Genomic DNA, 21327 nt, shown 5'->3' with positions numbered 1-21327 from the left:
GTGTGTGCATCCTTGTGCCGTTGGACCTGCCTCGGACTACTGCACACCCCAGCGCTCGCCTCAGCCTGGCCGCAGACTCCCTGGGGGAGAGTGGGGCGTGTCTGACAGGTCCAGGGTGCCCCCCCGTTCCGTCAGAGAGCCCCCACCAGCCTCGGCTCAGGCCGGAAAGGCGGAGGGGCTCTCCCTGCGAAGCTGCAATTTCACAACCCAAACAGAGAGTCTTTTCCAGCTGTGCACGCCCCCCAGAGGGGAGGCCTTGGATTCAGGTCCCTGCTCAATCGGGGGACAGTCGCCAACCTCCAGCCGGTTAAGCCATGAGGAGTCCATGCGAGGCAAAAATTCAAGCCCAAAATTGTCCAGCTTCTCTTTGAATGGCAACACAATCTCTTCTTACTAGGGAACGAATTCTCCTTCGTTCTCAAACTGTTTCTGATAAATGCCTTTGTTTTTGCTGTGTGGCTCGAGACATTTAGTCCTGTGGAGATAACAAAACATAAATAAGGAGCTGTCTGAATATCCCCAAATTTCAAAAAGGCTAAATGCAGTGCAATGGAGCCATGGGCCTTTTTGCCAAGCAGTGAGATTATTTTCAAAAATTTCCCTGTTCATCCTTCGGTAAATTTTGGATATTAACTGTATTCTCCAAGGAGAATTCGTTCGCTAGCAAAAGTGTATTTTGTCTGTATTCATACAGAAGCTTTAAAATTTCCCATTTGCATTTCTGCCCGACACGGACTCCTTATGGTTTAACCTTCTCCCTGGAGGGGTGGGGTACATGTTGCTTACCGGCCCCCAGGCGGGGCCTAGAGCTCTCCCAGAATTGCAGCTGTGCTCCAGATCAGGGGTAGTCAACCTGTGGTCCTCCAGACGTCCATGGACTACAATTTCCATAAGCCCCTGCCAGTGTTTGCTGGCAGGGACTCATGGGAATTGTAGTCCATGAACATCTGGAGGACCACAGGTTGATTCCCCCTGCTCCAGATGACGGAGTTCAGTTCCCGTGGAGGAAATGGCTGCTTTGGAGGGGGGACGTCAAGGCCAAGGTGCTTTCCCTCTCTGGGTTCCACCCCCCAGATATCCAGGGATTTCCCAGGCTGGAGGTGGCAGAGCCTAAAACCAGAGCCTTTTTGGCTGGCATGGGGATTCCAGAAGCACAATACCAAAGGGCTGGCCGTCGGTTGTGGGAGGGGAGGGGTGTGTGTGTTATGGAGAAGAAAATTGCACACCTATCTACACAGGCACGTCTGCACACGCCTGCCTATTCCTTCCGGCAGAACGTGCCTCTGCTGACGTCCTGTTGGGGGCACGACCCACCCCCTTCTGCGGGCCATTTGGGACTTGGGAGGTGCCGTGGGCCGTCTGGCCCCCCCCTCGTGCCTTCGGTAACGAATCCTCCCAGAGGTTTAGCCCTGCAGGGACTCCCAAGCTCAGGGTGCAGCCCCTCCACTGTGAACCCGGCCGGTTGTGGAGGCCATCGGAAGGACAGGAGCGTTCTCACATGACGTAACGGCAAACCCAGGTTTGCTCCCCGCAGCCCGTCCCGAGCTGGCCCGGCAGGTGCCAGGATCCGGTCTTCCCTCTCTCTCTCCCACACTTCCTGCGGGCGCCGCCCATCTTTCCAGTTTGGGGACGAAAACAGTTTCTCTCCCACCCAGAGACTCTTGCGGAGGGCTGAACCCCTGAGCGGGCGGAGCGGACGTTTCGCCCGTTTCTCCTCTGCGGGAAACTCGGCATATCCCGATTCTCAGGCCGGAGCTCTAAGAGAACAGATTGGCCCAAGGTCACCCAGCTGCCTGCATGTGGAGCATGAGTGGAGAATCCAACCCAGTCTAGATTTCAGGCCCCCGCTCTTTAACCACGACAGCACGCTGGCCCCATGCGCCTGCCAGCAGGGAGTCCCACAGCATAATTGCAGCTTGCAAGCGAAAAGTAATTTCCTTTTAGTCTGCAGGGGATTCCCTCCCTTTCGATGTCCTTTGGCTCCTGCCTTGGGAGACGCAGAAAAGCCCAGCGTGGTCGATCCAGGGAAGAGAAGGCCCCTATATTTCTCATTTCCCTGGTTAGAGAGAGGGCCCGATCCATGGGAAAGGCCTCCTGCCCCCAGCCTTGTTCCTTTCCTGCTGTCTGTGCAGTAGCTCTGCCCACTTGGAGCGTGTCCCTGTCCACTTAGGATACAGGAAGCTAGGCCGAGGGTCCAGAATCAGATTGAAATATTTCATTGCTCAGTTAAGTCTCCCAAAATTCCAGATGCCTTTTGCCAAAAAGCCTCAGCAGGGGACTCATTTGGCCTTTCAGTTGGTCTTCCAAAAAAGAAGAGAGTGGAGCTGCCAGCTCTAACCGGAACTCTTTGCTCTTTTTTGAAGAATGAAGACAAGACGGATGGGTTCCCCTGACAAAGCTTTTTGGCAATGCGCATAGAGCAGGGGTAGTCAACCTGTGGTCCTCCAGATGCTCACGGACTACAATCCCCAGGAGCCCCTGCCAGCAAATGCTGGCAGGGGCTCCTGGGAATTGTAGTCCGTGGACATCTAGAGGACCACAGGTTGACCACCCCTGGCATAGAGGACTTTCAGAAGCTACACCCGATCTCCCTCCAGCAGACGGCTACTTTAGAGGAAGACTGTCCGCCATATGAGACCCACAGATCCGAGGGACTTATGCCCCTCACAGGGCCTTACGCTCTGCAGGTACTGATATGTTGGTGGAATGAGCTCCCAGGAGAGCTGTGGGCCCTGTGGGAGCTCTTGGCGTTCCGCAGGGCCTACAAGACAGAGCTCTTCCACCAGGTCTATGGCTGAGGCCACGGGTTGAGCGGAAGATCTGGTGGCCCACCCTCTAGCATTAAAGGCAGCAGGACGCTAGGGGCATCTAGCGCTCGTGGCGGGGATGGATAGTTGATTACACAGCCATGTTTCTCCTTATGTTGTATTTTTATATTTTTAAATTTAACGAGGTTTTATTGGGGGTCTTAATGGACTGTTGTAACCCGCCACAAGCCGGCTCCGGGAGTGGCGGGGAATAAAAATCTAAATAATAATAAATAATAATAATATCTCCCCCCCTAAGCCACGTCCTCCCCAGGCTCCGCCCCAAAATCCCTAGGAATTCTGCCTCCCAAGCCCTCTCTGGCCTTGTTCGGGCCACACCCAAGGTGGGCTATGGGGATAGGGCTGGGGCAGGGAACCCCGTCACTCTCTGCAGTCTACAAGGGGAAGGGGAAGCGGAGGCAACCTGAAATGTATTGCAGCAAAAGGGATTCTTTTTATTCTGTAGCATACAGAAACTGGAGCGTGTCCAGAGGAGGGCAGCAAAGATGGTGAGGGGTTTGGAGACCAAGACGTAGGAGGAAAGGTTGGGGGAGCTTGGTCTGTTTAGCCTGGAGAGGAGACGACTGAGAGGGGATCTGATGACCACCTTCAAATACAGGAGTTGTGGTTTCTTTTTCCTTGTTGGCAGCCTTCTAGCCTCCCTCCCTAAATTTCACCTTGCCCACCGTGCAGTTCCAAATCTCCAGGGATTTCCCAAACCTGAGTTGGCAACCTTAACTGTTTGGCCACAGGAGTGGCTTTTTTCAAAGCAGGGGGGGGGAGCTGCCTCGAGCACCGGCCGCCGGGTCCCAGGAAGGCACGAGAGCTGCGTGGGCGGCCACCAAATGCGGGTGCCCAGCTAAATCTGCCCTGGCGTGCGCGATGCAGTCTGGGGGCTGCCCCACGGGCACCCAGAGCTGCACCGTCACACCTGCGGAACCAGAAGCTGGAGGCTCTGAGTCATCCCGGCAGACCAGGGAAGGCTGCGAGAGAAACGAAAAAGGGCGAGATGCCTCAGAAGGCGGCAGAGAGGCCGAGACGGGCAGAAAAGGGAACCGCTTTGGGCTACGTGAGTCGAAGGCCTGCGGAGGACCCTCCCTTGGTGCTCATTCTCCGGGGGGCTCAGGGGGTCCCTGACACCCTGGCTCTCCGACGGCGGGGACTGGAAACCGGAAGGTGGGTCCCGTTAGGGAAGCGGCGGGGGTTTTGCTGGAGATCTGTAGGGTGGACCCCGGGGAGGGAGTTTTAGGGGGATGCGACGCCTGCTCTTCAAACGGCCATTTTTCCCCATCTCTGTCGCGGCCGGAGATGAGTTCTAATTACGGGAAACATCCTGCCCCCTCCCCCTCCCCCCAGGGGTTGGCCAGCCAGGTTTCTGCAGGCCTTTGAGGTTTGCTCAGTTGATTTGGGTTGCAGAATCTCCTGCTTCTTTGAGGACCAGGACAGTCAAGGGGCAGTTTGGCTGCTGAGGTCACGGGGCCATCGCAAAAAAGGCCCCGTCTTTGGAAGCTGCTTGCTAAACAGGGGGTCGGAGCGGTGGGGGAGTGAGCCTGGGATTTCTCATTGTGGAAGGAGGGGATCCTTTAAGACAGGGGTCGTCAACCTGTGGTCCTCCAGATGTCTGTGGACTACAATTCCCATGAGCCCCTGCCAGCAACGCTGGCAGGGGCTCATGGGAATTGTAGTCCATTGACATCTGGAGGACCACAGGTTGACTACCCCTGTTTTAAGATTCGAGATGCAGCAGCAGTCAGTGCTCCAAGGGGAGCAGGAGCTAGAGACTGGGGAAAGCAGCTTTAACACAACAAAGTCTGATTAGTAGAGTTGCAGGTTACAGCTGCCAACTTCCAGGTAGGGCCTGGAGGCCTCGTGGAATTGCAATGGCTGCTTTGAAAGGGGGGGGCTCTTTGGCCTTGTGCCCCACTGTCTTCCCCAGGCTCCTTCCCCAAATCTCCAGGAAATCCCCCATCTGGAGTTGGCGACTACCCCAGTGACCAGTGGGAAGCGGTGGCTGTAGTGGTGTTTGGCCTCCGTGTCGTGGCTGTCAAGTCCAAAAGGAGGTCCTACTAAACACTTGGCTTGTTCCTGGGGACTGACGTGTCCTGCAGACGCCACCAACCGTTCCCGAATCTCAGGTCCGGCAGAGTGGGCTGAAATGCCAGCTGCCCACACTGGAACAGATTGGAGGCGGAGTTTGGGGGGGCGGAGGGGGTCACCAGGTCCCCCCTGGATCCAGGTGGGGCAACTCCTGGGGATGGATGGGGCCAAAGGCCACAAACCCCACTGCCCAAAGCAGCCCTTTCCTCCAGGGGAACTGATCTCTGTAGTCTGGAGAGGAGCTGGAATTCTGGGGTACCCCCAAGTCCCACCCAGAGGCCGGCATCCCTAGTGGGGCACCATGCCCCCGAGAGCCCACCCTTCATGGCTGCCGTTTTCTCCACCAGCACTGATCTCCGTTAACTGGAGACGGGTGTTACCTGTGCGGAGACCTCGGGCCATGCCTGAGAGATGGGGGTGCTGCCTCTAAATTCCCTTGGTGGCTCCAACTCATTTGAGCGCAGCTGGCAAGAGCAAGCACAAAGGACGTCTCCCTCCCGCCCACCTCTCTGGGGCACAAACCTGCCCTGCTGGAACCGCTGCCAAGCTCCTCGAGTGGGCAGGAGCGGCAGGCCGGCCACGAGCCTCTCCCTGGAGAGAGGAAGGAAGGAAGGAAGCGTCCTGAGGTGCATTGTGGCCCACGCTTGGGTGCCAGATGCCGGCTTCTCCAAGAGAGGCCAGCGGTGTAGGTGTGCCTCCTTAGAGGTGAGCATGGGAGGCAGCCTGAGCTGGAAGGAAGATCCTGAGCTTGTAGCTCAGTGCCGGAGTCCTTGCCTTTCCTGTAAGACGGAGGCCTTCAGTGTGGTGCTCGAGGGCCCCATGAGAGCCCCCGGCTTGATGTAGTGGTTAAAAGTCGTCACCCCCAGTCTGGAGAGCCAGGTTTCCTTCCCTGCTCCTCCATGTGCAGCCAGTTGGGTGACCTTGGGCTAGGCAAAGTCCCGTTAGAGCTGTTCTCACAGAGCAGTTCTCTCAGAGCTCTCTCAGCCTCTGCTGTCTCATGGGCCGTCTGTTGTGGGGACGGGGAAGAAAGGCGATTGGAAGCCGCTTTGAGACTCCTTTGGGCAGTGGAAACAGGGTATAAAAATAACTCTTCTTTTTTTGGGTGTCTGCTTTTAGAAAGTGGGTAGGACTTTTGCCCAGCAAGCCTTCTGACGGGCCATGGGGGGGGGGGGGGGCTTGAGGGGCTGTGCCACTTTCTAAGAGCACTACTTTGCCAGCAGCTGCCAGCTCAGCCCACGGATCTTCACTGGGGGACTGGAGGGAAGCTGTGGCCGCTGGGGGACGCCCAGCTCCGCCTCCTGTGGCAGCCATTTTCACAGAATCCTAGAATCCTAGAGCTGGAAGGGGCCTCATGGGTCATCTAGTCCAACCCCCGGCACTATGCAGGACAACCTGTATTTTTGCGGCTGTATCAGAACGTTGAAGCTGTCCGCCGGCTCAAAAGGGTTGGGGGCTCCTGAGAAAGAAAGTCTGTCTGTTGGGGAAGCCCATGTAGAGCGGAGCCAGCAGTTTCTGCCGATCCAACAGGGCTGGTGGGATCTGTTGTGCGGCTCAGGACAAGGCCACGTGTTTTTATGAAGCGCATGTCTCCCCGTGTCCGTGGGAAATTTTTCCCGCGTCCCTGTTCCGAAATGCTTCCTCCGTTAACGTACCCTGTGCCCACTCAGATCTGTCTGCCAACATTTGCTAATAATGCCCAGTCCCTGAGGAGTCCTGTTGGTATCTGCAAGCAACAGGGCTTTCTCAAGCGCTCCCCTTTAAGTGCGGGACACTCTGCCCCAGGCTGTTTGCTGTCTTTTTGTAAATGCTGTGAGACACAGGGAATTATTTTTTTTAATTAAGCTCTTATAATAAGATTATTGCATTTCTGGTCATCCATTTTTACGACCTCCTTCTCCTTGTTTTCTTTCTGCCCAGCCTTCCTCCCCAAGGGAGCTCTTTGCTCTTCTCTCCCTCTTATCCTCACAACGACCCTGTGAGGTTCAGCTGACTGCGTGTGGCTGGCCCAAGATCACCCAGAGAGTTTCCATGACAGGAGCAAGGATTCCAACCTGGATCTCCTAGGCCAGGGGTAGTCAACCTGTGGTCCTCCAGATGTTCATGAACTACAATTCCCATGAGCCCCTGCCAGCGAACGTGGTAGATCAGGCTGCATTCCCTTGTTGGTGACTTTAGCTGCCCACGGAACCCGCAGAAGCCTTCTCCAGCACCAGAACTCACACAAATCAACTCTCCTCGTTTTATTTTTTCACCGTCCAACTTCAACCGCCAGGAGTGGCTCTTGGAAATTTGACAGATCCGACTAATCTACAGTTGGTTGTCTGGCTTCTGTCCTTGCTTTTCCAAATTCAGGTCAAGCTCATAATTGCTGAGCAGTTTGATGTTTTATTTCCATGCTGCAATGGCCACTTGCATTAACTTGTGACCCGAGAAAAACGAATTATTGAGCACATTTGATCTCTTCGCCATCAGTTGTTAGTGTGACTTGTCTGGTTTTTATGCAGCGGTTGTTATTTTTGTCTTTTTAGCGCTTAAGAAATGGCCAGACTTCTTGCTTACTTCGTTGGCCTTTGTGATCAGCTGTTCTCGGCCTTCCTTCGTTTCCGACAGGAGGGTAAAGAAACACATAAAAGTGTCCTTGGGCCAGATGTCGGCTTGGTTCCAACATTAGTTCCAAGGAGAATTGTATTTATTTAAGATCTTTCCATGTCCCCCTTGAGGAGGTTTACAATTCAACTACAATTGCAATTAGAAGCCGGAACAGAATTTTGCACCAAAAAAATCCCCCGATGGTGCTGTCAGGTTAGAACAGGGGTAGTCACACTGCGGCCCTCCAAATGTCCATGGACTACAATTCCCAGGAGCCCCTGCCAGCATTCGCTGGCAGGGGCTCCTGGGAATTGTAGTCCATGGACATCTGGAGGGCCACAGTTTGACTACTGGCAAGGGATTCTGGGAATTGTAGTCCATGGACATCTGGAGGGCCGCAATTTGACTACTGGCAGGGGCTTCTGGGAATTGTAGTCCATGGACATCTGGAGGGCCACAGTTTGACTACTGGCAAGGGATTCTGGGAATTGTAGTCCATGGACATCTGGAGGGCCGCAGTTTGACTACTGGCAGGGGCTTCTGGGAATTGTAGTCCATGGACATCTGGAGGGCCACAGTTTGACTACTGGCAAGGGATTCTGGGAATTGTAGTCCATGGACATCTGGAGGGCCGCAGTTTGACTACTGGCAGGGGCTTCTGGGAATTGTAGTCCATGGACATCTGGAGGGCCGCAGTTTGACTACTGGCAGGGGCTTCTGGGAATTGTAGTCCATGGACATCTGGAGGGCTGCAGTTTGACTACTGGCAGGGGCTTCTGGGAATTGTAGTCCATGGACATCTGGAGGGCCGCAGTTTGACTACTGGCAAGGGATTCTGGGAATTGTAGTCCATGGACATCTGGAGGGCTGCAGTTTGACTACTGGCAGGGGCTTCTGGGAATTGTAGTCCATGGACATCTGGAGGGCCGCAGTTTGACTACTGGCAGGGGCTTCTGGGAATTGTAGTCCATGGACATCTGGAGGGCCACAGTTTGACTACTGGCAGGGTCTCCTGGGAATTGTAGTCCATGGACATCTGGAGGGCCGCAGTTTGACTACCCCTGGGCTAGAACATAAGAGAAGCCGTGTTGGATCTTACCAGTGGCCCGTCTGTTGCACAGCGGCCAAAAGCATCAAAAGTTGCGCCCCTCTTCTTAACGCTTGTGGGTTTTGCTTTCCGTTCTGAGCCCTCTTGACGGTTCCCCCCTTCTCCTTCCAGGTCGGGGTCCCGGCAGCCAGCCAGGTCGCCATGAGCTCGCAGCCCCGCCGGATCCGTCTGAAGCCCTGGCTGGTGGCGCAGGTGAACAGCGGCCTGTACCCGGGACTCTGTTGGGTGGAAGCGGAACACAAGCGCTTCTGCATCCCCTGGCGCCATGCCACCCGCCACATCCCCAGCCACGAAGATGAGAACACCATTTTCAAGGTCTGGGGGGGTCCAGGAGGGGGGAGGAAGCCAGGGAGGGAAGGGGGCTCTGGCGCACTGGCCTGCCAGCAAAGGCCTGGTCACCAAGGTTGCCAGGGAGGAGCTGGGAGGGGCCTAATCCTGAATTCCACAGGACTGGACCAGGGCTATGAAATTTCCTCCCTCCCTCCCTCCCTCCACGTGGGGGCAGTTTCCTGTGTGCTCCCCACAGAGGAGGTATGTATCGCCCATAGTCTCCTGCTTGTGCTGTGCACCAGCATGATGTCATGGTTAAAAGCAGCAGACTCTAATCTGGAGAGCCAGGTTTGATTCCCCTCTCCTCCACATGCAGCCAGCTGGGTGTCCTTGGGCCAGTCAGAGTTCCCTCTGAGCTGTTCTCAAAGACCTGTTCTCAGCCTTACCTACCTTTCAAGGTGCCTGTTGCGGGGAGAGGAAAGGAAGGGAGTTTGCAAGCCGCTTTGAGACTCCTTTGGGTAGTGAGAAGAAGAAGAGTTGGTTCTTATATGCCGCTTTTCTCTACCCGAAGGAGTCTCAGAAGGGCTCTATCAGTGCTGTGGCGAGCCCAGGGTCACCCAGCTGGCTGCAGGTGGGGGAATCAAACCCGGCTCACCAGATTAGAATCCCCCCCCCTCAAAAAAAAAAAAAAACAGAAGGAAGAGAAGGAGAGGTGGTCTGGGTTGGGAAATTCCTAGGAATTTGGAGGTGAAGCCTGGGGAGGGGGATTTGAGGATGGGAAGGGTCCTCCGTGGGGTATAATCCTGGAGGCTGGCACAGATGCAGGTGGCCTATAAATGCGATGCCCCCCCCCCCCCTTGGCTTGGCAGGCCTGGGCGAAGGAGACGGGCAAGTACAATGAAGGGGTGGACGAGCCGGATCCCGCCAAGTGGAAAGCGAACCTGCGCTGCGCCCTCAACAAGAGCCGGGAGTTCAGCCTCCTCTACGACGGGACCAAGGAGACGCCCATGCAGCCCTACAAGATCTACGAGGTCTGCGACGTGCCGCAGCCCAACGGAGGTACCAGCCGGGACACCCCCCCCCCTCGCTTCTTCGCAGGGCTCCCCTTCCGGCCGCCTCTCTGCCCCCAGGCCTCTCCGGGAAGCAGAACGGAAGTTGGTCTGTTCCCGCCCCCTCCCTCGAGAATTGAGATTGGCCGTATGTTTGGGTTCCTGGGGGTGTGATCCTGTGGATCCCCTCTGCTACAGGGGAGCGCTTAAGAGATCTTGGGTAGAAGGGGAGGACTTCCTCTGTTCATAGCCTCCCAGAACAATGGATCACATAGAATCAACCGTAGAATCCTAGAATCATAGAGTTGGAAAGGGCCATACAGGCCATCTAGTCCAACCCACTGCTCAACGCAGGATCAGCCCTAAGCATCCAAGAAAAGTGTGTATCCAGCCTTTGCTTGAAGACTGCCTATTGGGATTGGGAGTGTCCTGCATAGAGATGACCCAGGAGGTCCCTTCCAACTCTGTGATTCTAACCCTCTCGCTCACCTACTGTCACCTGCCACCCCCTTGAACCTTCACAGAATCAGCCTCTCCGTCAGATGGCTCTCCAGCCTCTGCTTAAAAACCTCCAAAGATGGAGAACCCACCACCTCCCGAGGAAGCCTGTTCCACTGAGGAACCACTCTGACTGTCAGGGACTTCTTCCGGATGTTTAGACGGAATTTCTGTTGAATTAATTGCATCCCCTTGGTTCTGGTCCGTCCCTCCAGGGCAAGAGAGAACAACTCTGCTCCATCCTCTATTTGGCACCCTTTTAAATATGAAAGTGCCTCCTGTGGAATCAGACCCAGGGCTGTCAAAATCAGTCTTCTCTGCTCAGACCGGCAGCCGCTCTCCAGGGTCCCAGGAAGGGGTCTTTCCCATCCCCTCCTGTCTGGTCTGTTTTAGACAGGAGATGCTGGGGATTGTTAACTAATTTTGGCTCCTGGCTCCTGGGGAATGAACTTGGGCCCTTCCGCGTGCCAAGCAGAAGCTCTCCCACCCACCCAGCCGTGGCCCCTTCCCAATTAATTAGTTCATGCGGTGCACAGAGCTGGTTTTCTTTGCTGTCCCCGGGCAAACAGGCATGTCAGGTTCTGGGGCATATGAAAACCTGCTTGGCCATGTGTTGGTGTAAGACGCAAGAGTGTTGAGCTATGACTTGGCAGACCTGGATTCAAATCCCACTCAGCCCTAGCTTACTCGGCCTAGTTTACCACGCAGGGTGGTTGTGAAATTAGAATGCAGGAGGGGACAACCTCAGTGAAAAGTGGAATCAAAACAAGTTAGATGGGTTCTCCTTCAACTCTCGGGGGAGGGGGGGATCTCTCTGGATGATTTTCTTGCCTGCCACACATTTGCCTTCTTCTTGAGAGCCAGCTAAGAGCGGCAGCCTGTAATCTGGAGAACCGGGTTTGGGTCCCCACTTCTGCACATGAGGCTTGTGGGACCAGTCCCAGTTCTCTCAGAGCCCTTCCTGGAGAGCCGTTCTCACAGAACTCTCTTCGCCCCACCTCCCTCGTGGGGTGTCAGTTTTGGGGAGAGGAAGGGGAAGGTATTTGTAAATTGCTTTGGGACTCCTTTGGGGAATTAAAAGCAGGATATAAATAACTGGCTTTTCTTCTTGAGAGCCAATGCGGGGAGGCGGGCCCCGCCATTTCTGCATGATCCGAACTCCCTGCTCTTTGTCTTTCAGAGTCCTTTGCTGAAGAGGAGCACGCCGCAGTTGAAGAGGAGGAAGAGGTTTGTGTGGGAGACTTGTTGGCTTGTAATTAGCTTATCTTCTGGGGGGAAATCTCAGGGAACGCTGTGGTTGTGGGAACACACTGACTCCAGCAGGTTGGAGGATCCGGCACAACATCCATGCACGTGCTTCTTGGGCAGAGTTGTGGGACTCGCCATTGGTTAACAGGATTACCATATTTAATAATAGGGGTCCCTGACTTTTTGGGCCCTTTGTGGAACCTAGTCCCGTGCCACATAGAGCTTCGCAGGTCAAAACCAACCTCGTGAACTGAGCTGTGGAGTAGAGCCAATGGATCTGCTGCGGTTGGGGGGGGCCACATGCATTTGGGCGCTGGCCTCCCCAGCAGCCTAGCCAAGGCAGTCAGCTTCCGAACACTCTTCAAGGGCAGCCCCAAGCAGAGCGCAGTGCAGTAGCCCAGTCTAGGTAGCTAAAACCATTAGAATTGCCATTGCATCACTGAATGCCTTGAGGGGAAATGAAGCTGGGCAGGGACAGAAGGGGCGGGGGAGAATTGGTGAAAGCCCCTGAGGTGTTTTGATGGCAGTTGCATATTAGGCTTAAAAGATGGGGAAACTGTGAAGAGAAAAGTGGAAAGGAGAGAGGCCAGCAAGTTCGTCAGCATTCTCTGTTAGTCGTGGAGTGAACATAGTGGCCGTTCCGAGGGGAGGGCCTGCTGTGAAAACGCCCAGTGGGGCCAGCCTCTGACCGGAGGGTCGTTCTGCTTGCTGAGCACTAACACCGGTTACTTGATTTGCAGTTACAGAAGATGATGCCAACGCTGAAGATTGGAGGTCAGTATTGCTGGGGGGGTGTGTGGAATGACTGTGGCTGTAGGACAGGGAGAGACAAGGGGGGCTTGCTGTCTTCTTTGCAGGGGGTTCCATGTTCCTCGAGAGCCAGCCTGGTGTGGTTAAGAGTGGAAGCCTCTAAGAGAGAGCCAGCTTTGTGTAGTGGTTAGGAGCACAGACTTCTAATCTGGGGAGCCGGATTTGATTCCTCACTCCCCCACATGCAGCCAGCTGGGTGACCTTGGGCTCCCCACAGTCCTGATTAAGCTGTTCTGATCAAGCAGGAATATCGGGGCTCTCTCAGCGTCCCCTCCCTCACAGGGTGTCTGTTGTGGGGAGAGGAAAGGGAAGGTAAATGGAAGCCGCTTTGAGCCTCCTTCGGGTAGAGAAAAGGAGCATCTAAGAAACAACTCTTCTTCTTCTTCAGTAATCTCAGGGCTCTCTCAGCCTCACCCACCCCACAGGGTGTCTGTTGTGGGGAGAGGAAAGGGAAGGCGATTGGAAGCCACTTTGAGCCTCCTTTGGGGAGAGAAAAGCAGCATATAAGAACCAACTCTCCTCCTCTTCCTCCTCCTCCTCCTAATTCTCTTCCTTCTTCTTCCTTGGAAAACCAGCTTTGATACCCGACTCTTCCTCCACATACATCCAGCTATATGACCTTGGGCCATTTCAGTTCTCTCAGAGCTCTCTCAGCCTCTCCTCCTGTTGTTTCAGGCAGAGACCCACCTGGCACTCTCTCTCTCTCTCTCTCTCTCTCTCTCTCTCTCTCTCTCTCTCTTGTTTAACTTCTTGCTTTCTTTGCGTGAGAGTTAAAGAACCAGAAGGCGGCAGGCGGCAGGTGGAATGCAAGCACGTGTGCTTGGGAGCATTAGCCTGCGATGGGTGTGCATATTGGAAGCGGGAGCCAATTCTTCTGCATGTGAACCGCAGTCATTCTCACACGCCCTGGTGGGGACGGTCCGGGCGAGCTGAGTCTTGTTGCCTCGCGGGAGCCGAGCTCCTCTCCGCTCACGGCCTCCTTCTGTAAAGCCCGTTCGGGTGTCGCATCCTGCTCCAGAGGAGTGCGCCTCCGGGGCATGGGAGAGCGGGCATCCCGCCAGCGTCGGCTCGGGACAGGTGCCATCTCCCTGCGTGCGGCAAGCTGGGGATCTTGCCCAGCTTAGGGACCAAGCCCTATGAAGATAGGTTGAGGGACTTGGGAATGTTCAGCCTGGAGAAAAGGAGGTTGAGAGGGGACATGATAGCCCTCTTTGAGTATTTGAAAGGTTGTCACTTGGAGGAGGGCAGGATGCTGTTTCTGCTGGCTGCAGAGGAGAGGACACGCAGTAATGGGTTTAAACTTCAAGTACAACGATATAGGCTAGATATCAGGAAAAAGTTTTTCCCAGTCAGAGTAGTTCAGCAGTGGAATCGGCTGCCTCAGGAGGTGGTGAGCTCCCCCTCACTGGCAGTCTTCAAGCAAAGGTTGGATACACACTTTTCTTGGATGCTTTAGGATGCTCTGGGCTGATCCTGTGTTGAGCAGGGGGTTGGACTAGATGGCCTGTGTGGCCCCTTCCAACTCTAGGATTCTAGGATTCTATGATCTGAGCGGCAACGCCAGCCTTGGTGAAATGCATTGATATGCAGGGAGACCTCGAGACGACGCCGCTGTTCTCTTTTGCCTCTGGGGGTCGAGTGGGCACGGGGGGGGCAGAGGGGGAGGGGGGCTTCCCAGTCCGCAGTCCTGCCTGCCTGACTCTCCTCTTTGCAGATCCTGGCCACGCCGTGGAGCCGCTGCCCCCCTACCCGTGGCTGAAGCAGGAGGCCGCGTACCCCCGCGCCTGCGCCAACAGGCCTTTCCCGCACTTGGGGCCCCAGGACGTCTCGGGCGTGTCTCCCCGGACGCCGCCCGTCAGGCCGCCCTCAGCCTTTGTGGTCGCAGGGGAGCCCGCCGGGCCGAACTTTGCCGAAGCAGCCGGCCGGATGCCGCTGGCCCCTCTCGTCCCCGGGGCCGTGGAGCCCTTGCCTCAGGCCGTCTGTGCCGCGGCCCCCGTGGAGCATTGCATCCCCAACCTGTTGATCAGCCCCCACATGCTGCCACGTAAGGTTCCTCGCAGGGAAGCGCGGATCGCGGCCTCAGGGTGGGCGGAACGGAGGCGACGGAGCGTGTGCCGGGGAGTCCCAGGGGTGACGGACACCGTTTCCCCCAGACTGGCGGAATAATCAGAGCCATCCTCCCTGGCATGGGCGCAAACAATCCTTGAGCCTCCTCGAGGGAATATCTGTGCTGGGCTGTTTCTCCTCGGCCAGGGTCCCCAGCCTTTCTGAGCCCGCGGGCACCTCAGTGCAGTGGGCACAGCCACAAGACGGCTCCCGCCGGAGGCAGAGAGAGCGGCTTGCTTTCCGACTTCCGTGGTCCTCAGTCTCACTGGGGGGCCCGTCCCAGTGGCCGGACTTGCCGCAGACCCCGTGATCCGACTTGGGGCTCAGCCAGAAAGGCAGAGGAGGAGCCACCAAGGAAAAGCCCCGAGAACACCCAAATGGCTGCCCAGGTCTCCCTTCGGCCACAGCGCCAAGATCCTTTCTTGGGGAGGCAGTCTTGAAAAAACCCACTCCGCCGTTCCTGTCCCTATCTGGCAGGAGCCCCCTCCCTGTCTAGGAACCGAGGCCCCTGTCCCATTCGATTCCTGGGGGTGTCACAATGCAAGGGAGTACAGATGCGGATGGAGCACGGATGGAGGGCTGGTTGAGAGCAGCAGCCTCTAGTCCGGCAAGCCAAGTTCGATTCCCCACTCCCCCACATGCAGCCACCTGACCTTTGGCCAGTCTGACCTTTGGCCAGTCACAGTCCTGTTAGAGCTGTTCTGGCAGAGCAGATCTCTCAGAGCTCTCTGCCTCCCAGGGTGCCTGTTGTGGGGAGAGGAAGGGAAGGCGACTGGCAGCCCTTTGGGTAGGGAAAAGCGGAGTATAAGAGCCGACTCTTCTTCTTCAGTGACGGACCTGGAGATCCGGTTCCAGTACCGCGGCCGCTCGGTGGGCAGCCTGACCATCAGCAACCCCCACGGCTGCCGCCTCTTCTACAGCACCCTGGAGCCCACTCAGGAGCAGGTGGAGCTCTTTGGGCCGGTGACGCTGGAGCAGGTGCGCTTCCCCAGCACGGAGGGCGTGCCCAACGAGAAGCAGCGCTTCTACACCCACCAGCTGCTGGATGTCCTGGACCGGGGCCTCATCCTGGAGCTGCAGGGGCAGGACATCTACGCCGTCCGGCTGTGCCAGTGCAAGGTCTTCTGGACGGGGCCCTGCGCGGGGGAGCTGGCTGGCCCCAATCCCATCGAGCGCGAGAAGAAGATCAAGCTCTTCAGCTTGGAGAGCTTCCTCAACGGTGAGATGGGAGCGGGGCCCTTGCTTGCCCCAGCCAGGAGCCAGGGATGTGGGGGGTAAAATAACAGGGGAGTTGGGGGGTGGAGATTGGGGAGGGGGGAGCCTCAGCAGGGCGTAAGGCTGGAGAACCACCCTCCGAAGCAGCCTTATATTATTATTATTATTATTATTATTATTATTATTATTATTATTATTATTATTATTATTATTATTATTATTATTATTATTTTCAATTTATTACCCACCACTCCCAAATGGCTTATGTTGGGTTACAAAGTCTGAATAAAATCCCCAATAAAACTACCATTAAAACCCCAGACAAAAACGCAGATCCATAAATACAATTAAGAAAAGATACGGTGGAAAAAACCAGTAACTAGAACTCATTCTCCCCCACCAAGAGGAGGTTTCTATTCTCCAGGGGAACTCCGTCTTGATCTCTAGATATCAACCCTCATAGCGGATGATCTTTAGGTGCCGCCTGGAGGTTGGCAACGAGAGTCACACTTCAGGGGTGGGGCTTGGGAAGGTCTCTCACCAGAGGTCCACCCCCCCCCCCAAATTGTCATTTTACAGGTAAAATGAGCCAGCGTGGGATTGTGATTAAGAGCAGTGACCTCTAATCTGGGGAACAGCGGTCAATTCCCCGCTTCTCCCCATGCAGCCAGGTGGGTGACCTTGGCCAGTCGCAGTTCTCTCAGAGCTCTCTCAGCCTCACCTACCTTGTAGGTAGGGTGTGTTGTGGGGCGAGGAAACTGCTTTGAGACTGCTTCAGGGAGTTAAAGGTGGGGTACCGAACATCTCCCCCCCCCCGAGTTCTTCTTCTCTTCTTCTCTACTCTCCAGACACCACCTGGAGGTTGGCAACCCCACCCCCTCCTTGATACAGACACCCTACTAAAGTAAGGCCAAAGCGCACTGAGTCATAGGCGAAAGCCACGTTCTGCACATGCTCAGAGACATTAGCTTTCAGTACCCTGCTGAAAAACCGACCAGCTTCTGTAAGCGGCTTCATGGCTGGCCAGACCCAGCAGTTGCCCAAATCCGTCTGTGCTTTGATCGCCGGAGACACAGGTGGGGATCCCAAGCAGCAGCCCAAGCCTGATTCTTTTGCTGATCTCATTTGATGATTCAGGTGGGCAGCCGTGTTGCTCTGAAGGAGCACAACAGAATCAGAGTCCAGCAGCACCTTTAAGACCAACCGAGATTGATTCAAGGCTTTTATTCAAAGCTTTTGTTGGTCTTAAAGGTGCTGCTGGACTCTGATTTTGTTGTGCTCCTTGGATTAGTTAATTTTCCCAGCTGCACCACATTCCACATACAAATAATGTTTAAGTTTTTAAGACAGTTGTCACCTGCCATAAGCCTACCCATGGAGTGGTGGGAAATAAATCAAATAATAATAATAATCTTTAAACCGCTCCGCAGAAGCGTTTTTAAACTGCTCCGCGGGAACGGTAGAAATAAAGCCGTAAGGGCCCTTGAGGTGGGTCCTGTCCGGGATGGGGAAGGGCAGCCATTGGCCCCTTCCCCCTGGATTGAGGCTGTCCCTTTGCCACGCTGGTAGCTCCGGACCCGGCCTGGACCCTGACGGGCCCGTCGGGCTTCCTGCGCTGTGCCCGCCCCCGCTGCCTTTCTCCCCAACCCTCCACATGCCCATTTTTAAAAATGGGCTTTGTCCCTAGTAGTAGTAGTAGTAGTAGTAGTAGTAGTAGTAGTAGTAGTAGTAGTAGTAGTAGTAGTAGTAGTAGTAGTATTTTTGCTGTGAATTTCCAGTGTGGATACATGACAAGGCTCACTGATAGCATTTCTTTAAAAAAGAAGACTGATTTATATGCTGATTTCTTTTGTGAAGACATGTAGCCTGCCTTCCCCACCCCCCTTCCCCTGTCTTCAACATCTACCTTTCCTTTTCGGCCCCCTGCAGGCCTCATCATGTTCCAGAAAGGTCAGAGCACCGTCCCACCCCCCTACGAGATCTTCTTCTGCTTCGGAGAAGAATGGCCAGACCACAAGCCCAAGGAGAAAAAGCTGATCACCGTCCAGGTGGGTGTGTTTTGGTGGGGAGGGGAGAGGCCCAACTTCGCCACCAGCTTCTCTCTCGGTAGCAACCGCTGCCCCTGGACCAATCTGAATGAGCAACCCCCTCTAGACACATCTGTACATCTACCACTCTGTGTCAGCTCTGACGCTGAAAGGTTCTGCCTAGCTCCCCAGTCTCCGCTTCACTCATCCTAGCTTGCAGAGCATGGACTGCAAGACCACACCTTAAGGATGGAGAGCTCACCTGTGGCCCATCCCATCTAGCAGCCTTTGGAAAGCAGGACCAAATAGGCATGGTGGGGTTACAGAGCTCTGAGCATTCAAAACATGAGGAAGTTTAATATCACTAAACATAATAAAACTCAGGTTGACAACTCCCTACCTGATTGGCCCTCCCTAGGGGGGTGCCGCCAATAGGGAGAGAGCACTGCCCCAATGAAGGCCAATCAGTTCAAATTGCATGCAGATAGGGAGAGAGCACTGTTCCAATAAGGGCAAATCAGTTCAAATTGCGTGCCAATAGGGAGCGTGCACTGTCCCAATGTAGGCCAATCTGTTCAAATTGCATGCAGATAAGGTGAGTGCACTGTCCCAATGAGGGCCAGTCAGTTCAAAATTGTGTGCAATAGGGAGAAAGCAATGTCGTACTGAATTCAAACTGCATGCAAACAACTCACTCTCTGCGTGACTGGCCCTCCCTGAGGGTGAAACGCCAATAGGAAGAGCACATTCTCCTATTTAGGGCCAATCATGGGGCTTATATGTCTCTTTCCTTTTCCTGCTGCTTGCTGGGTGGAAGAGGTGCTGGCCTCTCTGAAAGGCCCTGCTGCTGGTAAGTTGCCCCAACCTCAGCCTCTCCCCTCCCTCCATTTCCCCCAGGCAAGAGAGGATTGCCAGCTGCTTCCTTTGCCTCCTGTGCTGGTCTCAGGTTTCAGCTCTCTTCTGGAAAGAAGCACAGATGAGTTGACACAGGAAGGCAGAGAGAATCAGTATTTCAAAAACAGATAGCCAAGGGACAGACAGAATGCAGTGACTGTCTTCACTCAGTCCAGGAAATCAAGGGTTCATTCAAGCAGTCCAAGGGCATCAGCAGAAGGAGCAGGTCCACAATGCAGGCCTCCCAGCCTCAAGTTAATATAGGCTGCCAGCAGCCTCTCAGTCCTCACTCTGTGATGACTCACATTCTTCTCCAGTCAGGAACTGTTTTGCTAAAATAGGGCGGTGCCTTTTAGACTGGAGTTGTCTTCCAGCACATAGCTGGCTTAATTGCTTAATTGGATCAGGTGATCCAGGTGGGCTGACAAGGCAGGGAGCTGGAGGCTGGGCAGAGGAATGAGGAGGTCTGGCAACAACTTTGAAATTTAAGCCCTGGTTTGTCTGCAGCTCGATTCCCTTCTAATGGTCAGAGCTCTCTGCCTGTTGAACATCTGGCTGGAATAAGCCGTCCAGAACCTCTGGCTGAGAAAGCCTGCTCTAATCAATTCTCCGCAGCGCTTTTAAGTTGCTCTTGGGACTTTGCAGTTGCCAACACCAGACGGGGGAAGTCCTGGAGGGGAGGGACATAAGGGGGGCATAATGCCCAACACTCCCACCTCCAACGTTGCCATTTTCTCCAGGGGAGCGGAGATCTCTCTTGGCACCCCTGCGAAGCACTGCTAGTAGAAAAACAAGACTTGGGGCCTCATTCTCTCTTCTCCTTTGCATCTGTGCCCACAGGTGGTGCCGGTGGCTGCCCGCCTCCTCTTGGAGATGTTCTCCGGGGAACTGTCCTGGTCAGCTGACAGCGTCCGCCTGCAAATCTCGCACCCGGACCTCAAGGACAAGATGGTGGAGCAGTTCAAGGAACTCCACCAGCTGTGGCAAACCCAGCAGAACATCCAGATCCAAGCACTGGAGCCAGCGGGGCCGGAAACATGGCCGATGCAGACCAATGCCCCCGAGCACATGCAGCAGTGAGGGGTGTGTGGGGCATTCTTGTCCTGCCCCCCCCCCCGCCCGCATAGCGCTGGGGCTCCCCGTGGCTCGGCTGGACTCACCTTGGCAGGGCCAGGGCTAGGGCCTTCAGCTGCAGGGACGTTTCCCCCGTGCTGTGCGTGGCGAGCCCGTTTTACAGAAGTCCTCGACTGAGGCTGAAGTGCCATTTCCGACTGTTCTGAATCAAGACTGGGGGGGAGGAGTCTCCGGGGGACTTGCTGGGCCACCTACTTGCCCCAGCGTCTCCCCACAGCAGGCCGAATGGCCCCCTCGGGACTAGGACGCAGCCGCCACGAGGGACAGGCCGGCACTCCGAGGAGGACTCCTAGGCGAGCACTGGTTTTGGCCCCACAAGAGGCAGAAACCGAAGTGGGCTGCAGCTGAACTTAGCTCGTGGCCAGGCACTGCTGCTCACCTGCGCTTAGGTTGCAGCCAGGATAGAAAGGAGGGAAACAGAAGCCCCCCTCCCCCACCACCCCCCGGCCTTCAGGCCTGGTCTCCCTTTTCCTCTCCTCCCCCCACCCCCCTTGCTTGAGGCAGGCACCCTCTGTCCCCTCCCCTGGCCTCTCCCTGGATTTTGGCTCTGCTGGAACACAATGGACAAAGATTTCGGAAGCGGCCGACTCCTTCCTGGCCACGGCTCGCTCTCTTTCTCTGTTCAGACTCCCTGCCGGACTCGTGGCCTTCAGTGGCTGAAATACTGAATGAAAGTTTTACAGTAAAGCACTTTGCGTTTCTAGTCCTTCAGTGGCAAAAGCTGCGCGGGCCAAAGCAGCCAGTGCTGGAATTGAACCAGTCAGGGAGGGGTGGAGGGGGGTGCAGGTACAGCCAGGAGGGGGGGTTTACCCCCCTCTAATTTTTATGTCAATACCTCCTGTGCGCCTTAGCAACAGTGTGAGTGAACTCTGAAGGCATTTAAAGGGCTCACAGTCCCTTTAAATGCCTTCTCCAAGCTGAGAGTTCACTCCGAAGGCATTTAAAGAGACCAAAAACTGCTGTTCTTTAAATGCAATTCAGTTGCAGCTGCCCAGTGGTCCCGAAGAATCCCAGATATTTTAAAGACGCGGCCATTTCAGAGAGCCAAAAAGTAACAAAGGGGGGGGGGGGGGAGACAAAAAAAATCTGGTTGAATTAATACCTGAAAAATACTAGTAAGGTATTTTTTGGGGGAGCTCAGATTAGCAGAATACACACCCCTGCCTGGAACCTTCTGCAGAAGAAGAAGAACCTATCCCGGGCTATATTAAACAATTTAACAATAAATACAAATAAACGTTTCTTATCTCTTCTTATATTTTTATGTGTATAAACACAACCAGAACGGCCTCTAGATTAAACCGTTTTCAATTTTGTTTTCCTCAGTGGTTGTATATTATATTATATATATTATATATATGTGGCCTTTGGCTCTCAGGTTTGGGGAGGTCTGTTCAAAAGACTCATCTGAGTCTTTTGAACAGACCTCCCCAAACCTGAGAGCCAAAGGCCACATATATATATAATATAATTTA

At 54.9% G+C, this 21327-nt stretch overlaps 1 protein-coding gene across 2 annotated transcripts in view; it reads left to right on the top strand.

Moving 5' to 3' along the window:
* IRF5 (interferon regulatory factor 5) overlaps positions 1–20542 on the top strand; it is a 32292-nt gene extending 11750 nt beyond the window's left edge. Inside the window, exons 1-9 of one of the 2 annotated variants that reach the window (XM_077340420.1) lie at positions 3961–3983; positions 8713–8916; positions 9741–9930; positions 11599–11645; positions 12407–12440; positions 14191–14520; positions 15412–15801; positions 17727–17845; positions 19559–20542. In XM_077340420.1, the coding sequence (XP_077196535.1) occupies positions 8743–8916; positions 9741–9930; positions 11599–11645; positions 12407–12440; positions 14191–14520; positions 15412–15801; positions 17727–17845; positions 19559–19798 (1524 nt within the window). In that variant the 5' untranslated portion in view covers positions 3961–3983; positions 8713–8742 and the 3' untranslated portion in view covers positions 19799–20542. Of the gene's footprint in view, positions 1–3960; positions 3984–8712; positions 8917–9740; positions 9931–11598; positions 11646–12406; positions 12441–14190; positions 14521–15411; positions 15802–17726; positions 17846–19558 lie in introns of those variants that run through there. The other variant, XM_077340419.1, reaches the window with a different exon arrangement.
* Positions 20543–21327: the final 785 nt, after the last annotated feature.

This window comes from Paroedura picta, chromosome 5 (assembly GCF_049243985.1).
Source record: "Paroedura picta isolate Pp20150507F chromosome 5, Ppicta_v3.0, whole genome shotgun sequence".
Classification (NCBI taxonomy): Eukaryota; Metazoa; Chordata; class Lepidosauria; order Squamata; family Gekkonidae; genus Paroedura; species Paroedura picta.
Note: the sequence above shows the minus strand (reverse complement) of the source record. Positions and strands in the feature narration are given on the sequence as shown.